The sequence below is a fragment of the Symphodus melops genome (assembly GCF_947650265.1).
Source record: "Symphodus melops genome assembly, chromosome: 19".
Taxonomy (NCBI): Eukaryota; Metazoa; Chordata; class Actinopteri; order Labriformes; family Labridae; genus Symphodus; species Symphodus melops.
In genome coordinates this window covers 614,874-622,373 of record NC_136709.1, presented here as the reverse complement: position 1 = coordinate 622,373, position 7,500 = coordinate 614,874, and the positions used below count along the sequence as shown (strand labels likewise).

The following is a 7,500-nucleotide window of genomic DNA, read 5'->3' as shown; positions in this document are numbered from 1 at the left end:
CGGCCCAGGTGTCGTGTAAAGACAGCCCCGACAGAGAGCACTGGTACGGGTCCGAAGAGTTCCTGGCGCTCCCCGCTCAGCTCAGGAAGACGGAGATGCTCGCCATGAAACTGGAGAGTCTGACTCAGTCCGTCCCGCTGGTTAGTCATCACTGAACTTCCTCTTTGTGCTGCGTGATCTCACACGTGTTAGCGTGACATGCTGTTGTTGTTGTCGTCCTGCAGAGGCCTGACAGCTGTGACTCCGCCCACGAGGCTTTGCAGGATGTGGACGACTGGGATCTGACGGAGCCCAACCAAGACTGGGACGTAGAGGAGAGCGGGGACGACATTCCCCTTCATCTTCCACCTCTGGTATCTTACAGTTTCACCTTTATGTCACATGTTTCGGGTCGTCGGCGTGCGTTTGATTCACGGCGTCCTTCTGCTCGCCTCCCTTCAGCTTCCGTACAGACGTCACCTGGTCAGCCGCTTTAGCCCCGCCTCCTCCAGCGATGTCGCTCCCTCGCTGGACGAAAGCATCGAGTCAGGTCCGTTGAGCGACCTGCAGTCTGAAGAGGAGGAGGGACCGAGGTCTGCAGAGCGCTGCCCGCAGCTGATGGCGCCCCTGGTGGACGTGCGTGGAGGAGCGTCCCTGGTGCAGCAGCTGCTGGTGGACATTCAGAGCCAGGACAGGGACGCTGATGTCTGGAGGAAGATCGAGGTGCGAGCGGTCTCCTCTTCTTTCTCTCTGTTGTGTTTTTTACATCTCTTAGCGGCTGTGACACGTTTCATTTGAATTCATCGAAGGGTCATCACTTCTTCTTCAGTTGTGGCGTCCGATAAGCAGGAAGTCTCCGGAGTCTAGAAGTGATGTAAAGACAAAAACAGCAATCTTACTTCTCAGTTTCATAAAGTTGTTGGATCTTGTTTGAAATAGTTTTTCTGCACAGCATCTGGAAAGTTGGAGCACACGTTGCTAGCTTTAGCACATTTTCTAATCCCTTATCTTCTACCACTGATAGTGGTCTACAGTTCAGAGCGATCAGTTTAACGAGTGAATTTGTTTATCAGACGTTGAATTACTAATTTTGGTCATTCGGTTGAGTTTCGGCTGCAAACGCTTCTTGTTTGTACTTGTGGCGAAGTTAGCGCGAAGCTAGCATGTAGCAATGACAAACAGTTCCGCGCTGTTTACGAGGCAAACTGTGATTACATGGTTTAAAAAAATTTAACGTGTTATTTTCTTGTTGAATTAATCATAATCATGTTAAAGTCCCGGCCCTAAAAACAAAAACAAGACGTGTCTGGACGATCTGTCCGTTTACGACTTAGCTTAGCAGCTTTGTGTCCGAACGCATCAGGAGAGTCGAGCGTGTTGTAGCGCAGAGGTCACGCGTGTCGCCTGAATCTCCTGTACCTGCGTTAATCTGCAGAAGAACCACAGGAACCATTTTATAAACCTTAAATCTGACGAAAGAACGACAAGTGGACACCCCCCCCCACCCCCCCACCCCCACCCACTGCTGCAGCCGTCTTGATGGATTGGAGGGCTGGTATCGGATCGTCCTGTGGCCCCGTTAATTCATCACCTCTCTGCGAAAGGTCACGTTTGATTGGCAGGCAGATTATTGATGAGGCTGCCCGGTGAACTAATCAGTCATATCTGTCATATTGAATATGGCAAAATGTCAATAGCTCTGGGGATCCGTTCTCCTCGCCGTCGCTCCTTTTAATTAGCGCTATAAAGAAGCTGATCTGCACTCGCCGACAGCTTTGATTTCATTCAGCTTTATTTCACTGTTCCTGCTTTATGGTCTTAATTCTCAACACCTTGTAGTCCACCAGCGATGTCTTACTCTGCCCCCCCCCCCACCCCCCACGAGGGATCAATGGAGTTCAGCGTGTCGGTCTTATCTGGTGTTAGCCGGGTCAGGAGCCCACTGACAGAATCTGAGCGCTGTAATGGGATTATCTGTGAGGATGGTTTGGATACGCAGCGATCAATCTGTGAATTAAAGGGGGGGGGCGAGGGATCAGTGACCTCAGGAGGTCGTGAGTTTGATCCCCTCATTACACTCGGTCCTTCACATGGACTCAAACAGTGCACATTAATATTCACACTTAACGGCGATTTGACGGATGAAATGTCAGCGCCGTCCCCGCCTGCTCCGTCTTCCTCCCCGCGCTTTTACGTGTGGTCGAAATGTTTTGATCCGTGTTTTGGAAAGGCGTCCAGACAAACACGAAAGTCCATGACGGGAATCTAAAGCTGGGCGGGCGACGCAGAAGTTATGAAACTTGTTTTACCTGAGTGAACCTGGAGGTCCTGGAGTCCCCTCGTACGGAGGCTGAAGTCCTCATCGCAGGATCAGACCGGATCAGACCTCGGTCCGGACCAGACTCCCGTGTCGTCCCCTGTGTGTTCCTACAGGGGGCGCTGGAGTCCCCCATGTGTTCCTTCAGGGGGCGCTGGAGTCCCATGGGCAGGGAGCTGGAGCTGAGGCGGGTTTTAACCCCCCCCCCCTCGAGCCTTCGAACAACGGCCAAGTGTGAAATCCAGACTTTGATTAGTTTGTTTAGTTTTTATTTTTAACAGCAGAGAGGAAACGTTCTCCCTGAAATACAAAATGAAACCTTTAAAAACATGAACGTGCGCTCTGCTGTGTCACACATGACACCTCGAGCTAACCGCACACACACACACACACACACACACACACACACACACACACACACACACACACACTCACACACACTCGTCATTCCTCTCTGCTCCCGGCTAATTAGCTGATTAGCTGCTTAATTAGCAGCATGTAATCATGGCGATGGATGAGCCGCCTAATTGAGGAAGTGAAGAGAGGAGAAGCGGCGTCTCGGCGAGGAGGATGACATTCTGTCTCTGCGCGCCGAGTCTCGTCTGAGTACGGGGGGGGGGGCAAAGCGGGTAGTGAGCCGACTCCGGGAGCAGAGCGGAAAATAATCCGTCCAGCAGGTCTGAACTCGGACGTGGTGGTCCTCAGACGAGCGGGGACGTGATTACAGTCAGAATAAAAAAACATGTAAAGAACGTCAGACTCAAATACTGAAGATCACTTTGATCTTTGATCACGTTGAGGCTAAAGATCGTCGCCATCTTGCTTTTCTGGCGACAGACGTGACCATATTTGGAGTTGTGGGAGGAGCTGGAGACGTCAGGTCAATGTTAGCTCAAGGCTAATTCAATAGCTCGCATTCGTACAGAATGAGGTTCTGCATTTGTTTGTTGCTGATCAAGTTTGAGATTTATTTGACTAAAAGATGACAGACAGCAACAGGAAGTGAAACAGCAACAGGAAGTGAAACAAATCCCTCAGCGGAAACTCACGCCAGCCTGGACGACCCCGGCCGACAACTTTAAAATGTAAAACGCTTGGTCTTTTCATTTCATACCCTAATTTCTCATCTACCAGAAGGGCCTTCCTTAATTTCAAAATAAAAGCACACAGCAAGTAAAGTATTCTTAGAATTAAGACATTTAAAAAATAAAAGCCTTACTATTTTTTTCATTTTGAAATGCAAAATAATGGAATTTCTTTTCAAAGAGCCCAAAAAAGGCAGAATCACTCGTACCGCACCTTTAAGTGTCGACTTTGATGATGTGGATTTTAAAGCAGCTCAGTTTGTCGGGATGTTCGTTGGTTGGTTTTGTTCATCGTTTTGGGTTTTTCCTTTGGCTGCAGGATTGAAGATGAAGATGGGATCATTTCAAGCAGCTGGTTTTGTGACGCTCTGTATCTTTAAAACCGTGACGTCATCGCGCCCTGACCGCTGCTGTCTTATAATAATGTTTGTCTAGTTTCTTCTTCTTCTCTGTTTGTTCGTTCTTCACGCTGCCTCTGCTGTCCGACATGAATATTTCATCCGAGACTTTTCTCCTCCACACTCTCAGTCTGGACGCCGTTATCTTGACCTCGACCTCCTCATCATTTGCCATGCTGCTCTAATCATTTCTGTCCACGTCACGTAAACCTGCGGCTTCTCCTGTGAAAGTTTATGAGAGCGACGCAGGGAACGCACACGCACGGGAAGCCCGGGTTTCTTAATTGCTCTGTACGGGATACGACTCCCCGCAAACCGCAGAAGACGAAAGCAACCCAGACGGCGAACGAGCCGACGAGTTGGATAAGTGTCCTACACTTCATGCGATCACGTCGTATGTGCTGTCTGCTCCTCAGTGTGTGTGCGGCGGCTCTGCGGCACGCCGGCCTATCTGCGAGCAGTGGGAGTCAGACAGACAACAAACTCAGATCAACACTCGTCTGATTGGCCCGGCAGGGGGCGGGCAGGGACGCCCACCGGCAGCAGAGAAGACGAGAAGATAGGAAAATAAGAGAGAGGAGGAGGAGGAGTGTTTTTCTCTCTCCATAGATAAAAACTTATAAACAACGTGGACAGGTCCAGAGAAAACAAACTTCAAGCAGTAACTAGTGTGGAAACACAGAGACGATGCAGTACCTGGAGTGTCCACTAGAGGCTGGCTGCAGTACCTGGAGTGTCCACTAGAGGCTGGCTACAGCAGCACAGGAAGTCACATACACACCCATTCAAACAGCCTGTTTTTACAGCAGACATGAACATGTTTACAGCCTGCTTCAAAAAACCAAATAGGTGTGATTAGCTCATGTCTCCATCCACACACACTGTACGGGGGGAATGTTTTCATGACTCAGCAGTTTTGATTGGATGAAGGATCAGAGTTATTCACAATAAGGCGTGTAGCTGAGCTGATTGACAGGTGGGCGTGGCCTCAGCTCCAGCTCTCAGCCTGCCGTTAGCTTGACTCAAAGTTAGCCTGAGACAGCATCCATGGGACTCCAGCGCCCCCTGCAGGGACACACGGGGGACTCCAGCGCCCCCTGCAGGGACACACGGGTGATGGTCCATTATTATAATCTGTGATAAATTCTCATTAACTCAAGTTCTCCTCTTTTGAAGTTTATTTCAGCAACAAGGCGACTCAAACGTCTTAACACGAAATATCAAAAGAGCACATTTTAAATAAATCGTCCTTTTTTTCGTTGTTAGCCCCGGTGGCTACGTGAACATCTCACACCAAAACACTGAACTGTACTGGGAGGGACTGGAAGAACTGGAGGGGGAAGCTTAGAACATTTTTATTTTTATTTGGAAATTTGAAACCACATTTTTTTTGGTGAAATCTTTGCCAGGAGAGAAACACGCAGAGCGATTGTGTTCAATTCCCTTTTCATGTATTTTATAATTTAAAGGTCACAAAATAGACTTTTTGGATATTTTGCTTTTATTGGATTGGGCAGCTGAAGAGAGACGGGAAATGTTCAAACCAGAGAGCGGTAGCATCGACTTTAGCTACTCGACTCACTCCCTGATTTCATCCCTGGGAGACCCCTCAGCTGTCTGAGGCGCCCCCTGGTGGCTGCCTTTAATTCACTTTATACACAGAGAATTTGTTGTACAGCCTCTGGTCGAACACTGACGTCAGGGGATTTCGTCGGTCTTCTGGGCGAGGATAATTGAACACAAACCTGAGCAACCTTTGCTGCTCTCACTTCCTGCCGCTTCTTTCCCTATATGGTGTTTTTCCTCGCGCTCTGGGCCCATAAACATCAGCCCCCGTTGCCTGTAACATATTAATCATGGAAGGCAAACATCGTCTGCCGGAGTTTGAGTCTGAATCTATCAGCGTCGTCCTTCAGAAAGCCCCGTCAGGCGAGCGGTAATTATCCGGCGGTGAAGAGCCGAACCACAGGAGGAAGAGATGAAGCAGATATCAGAGCGCTTATCCAGGCGGCGGACCATCAGATCAGGCGTTTCGGCTCCCAGCAGGCCTTTCTGCCCCTCGGGATGCTCACTGGTTTAGAGACATCAAAGCAGCTGTAAGCAGCCCAGTGCACGCTGGTCGATATCCAGCGCCGACGCCGCTCCTGTTCACGCCTACATCCTCCTCGTCTTCTTCCTCCTGCTCCGCGTTTCTCCGCTTCCTCTCCTTCACTTCTTCTTTTCTCTCTTTCCTTCCTTTCTGTATCCTTCCTACCTCTCCCATTCCTTATTTTATCTTTCCTTCTCTCCTTCCCTCACCCCTGCTTCCTTCCATTCTTCACCCCTTTTTCCTATCTTCCCTCGAAACTTTTAATCCTTCCTTTCCTTCTCTCCTTTCCTTTCCTTCCCTACCTCTCCCTTTTCTTTCCTTTCCTTCTCTCCTTTCCTTTCCTTCCCTACCTCTCCCTTTTCTTTCCTTTCCTTCTCTCCTTTCCTTTCCTTCCCTACCTCTCCCTTTTCTTTCCTTTCCTTCTCTCCTTTCCTTTCCTTCCCTACCTCTCCCTTTTCTTTCCTTTCTGTCTCTCCTTTCCTTTTCTTTTCCTTATCTTATCATTCCTTCTCTCCTTGCCTTCCCCCCTCCTTCCTCCTGTCTTCTCTCTTCCATAACGAGCGACCCAGAGATGGATAGAATCATATCGATGTTTTTTTTTTTTTTTTAGGTTCATGGTTATAATTAACATACTGCCGCTCAATCGGTCAAGGTTTGACCGCACAAACTAACATGTATGCTGTGCACACACACACACACACACACACACACACACACACACACACACTGATCATTACAGCGAGCGATGAAGATGTAAACATTGGCTGCAGAGAGCGGGCGTGCACCTTCGTCCTCGCTCGTTTGAGAGACGGATTTCAAAACGGCGCTCGATGTTAAAGTTGAACTACAGAACGCTCCTCGCTCTTCTTGCACCAAAGACGCATCGAACATGTGGCTGCAGGAGCCGGGGATCGAACCCCCAACCTCCCGGCGGACGCTCAAGAAACGCAGGCCGAGAGCGCCCTCACACGACACTTCACCCTGAACACCCGGTTCGTTTGACGAGTGCGAGCGCTCCCAGCTTTCTTGACCCCGGCACGCTTTGAAGAGGTACGAGAGGCACGAACACGCCGGTACACGCCATCGCCACGTTCCCCGCGTCGTTCTCCGTTGTGCAGAGTATGTTCGAGTCCGCCTGTCGCTTCGTTATCACGTGAAGCCGTGCACAGGTTGGATAACGACCTCATGTAGCCAGCAGCAGGGAGAGTGCACGCCAGCGACGGGACACCCGGGTGTACGGGAGCAGAAGCGGGGGGGGGGGGGGGGGGGGGGGGGGCGGGGTTTAACGGAGGGATGGATGCACGATCTGATGCTTCACACATCCTTCCAGGTGCAGAAGGAAGCTCTGTCAGTATTCATCTCTTCACCTGTCAGCCAGTAGATGGCAGTCTAGATCCATCAAGCGTCGTCGCCTCCTCCTCTCCGTCTAACTTCCTGTCTTCAAGCTCTCCATATGTCTGCGAATCAAAGTCAATATCCCGAACGATGGAGAACATGTCCGTGTGAGATCTGTCCGTGTCTTCCTGTCGGTCACCTGGCCCTCTGATTGGCTGATTTGGATCAGGACAAGAGTGCAGAATTTAAAACCTGGTTGTCTCACTGCAGCATGCGACGGCCCGCGCCCATATATGG

At 50.0% G+C, this 7,500-nt stretch overlaps 1 protein-coding gene across 1 annotated transcript in view; it reads left to right on the top strand.

Annotated features, from left to right (window-relative positions):
• Positions 1–7,500, top strand: part of LOC306840155 (A-kinase anchor protein 6-like) — a gene marked incomplete at its 5' end in the record, with an annotated part of 55,173 nt that overhangs the window by 6,171 nt on the left and 41,502 nt on the right. The window contains 3 exons of the mRNA XM_079369249.1: positions 1–140; positions 225–353; positions 442–702. The exon at positions 1–140 is cut by the window's left edge and continues 1 nt beyond it. Of these exons, the coding sequence (XP_079225375.1) occupies positions 1–140; positions 225–353; positions 442–702 (530 nt within the window). The remainder of the gene's footprint in view (positions 141–224; positions 354–441; positions 703–7,500) is intronic.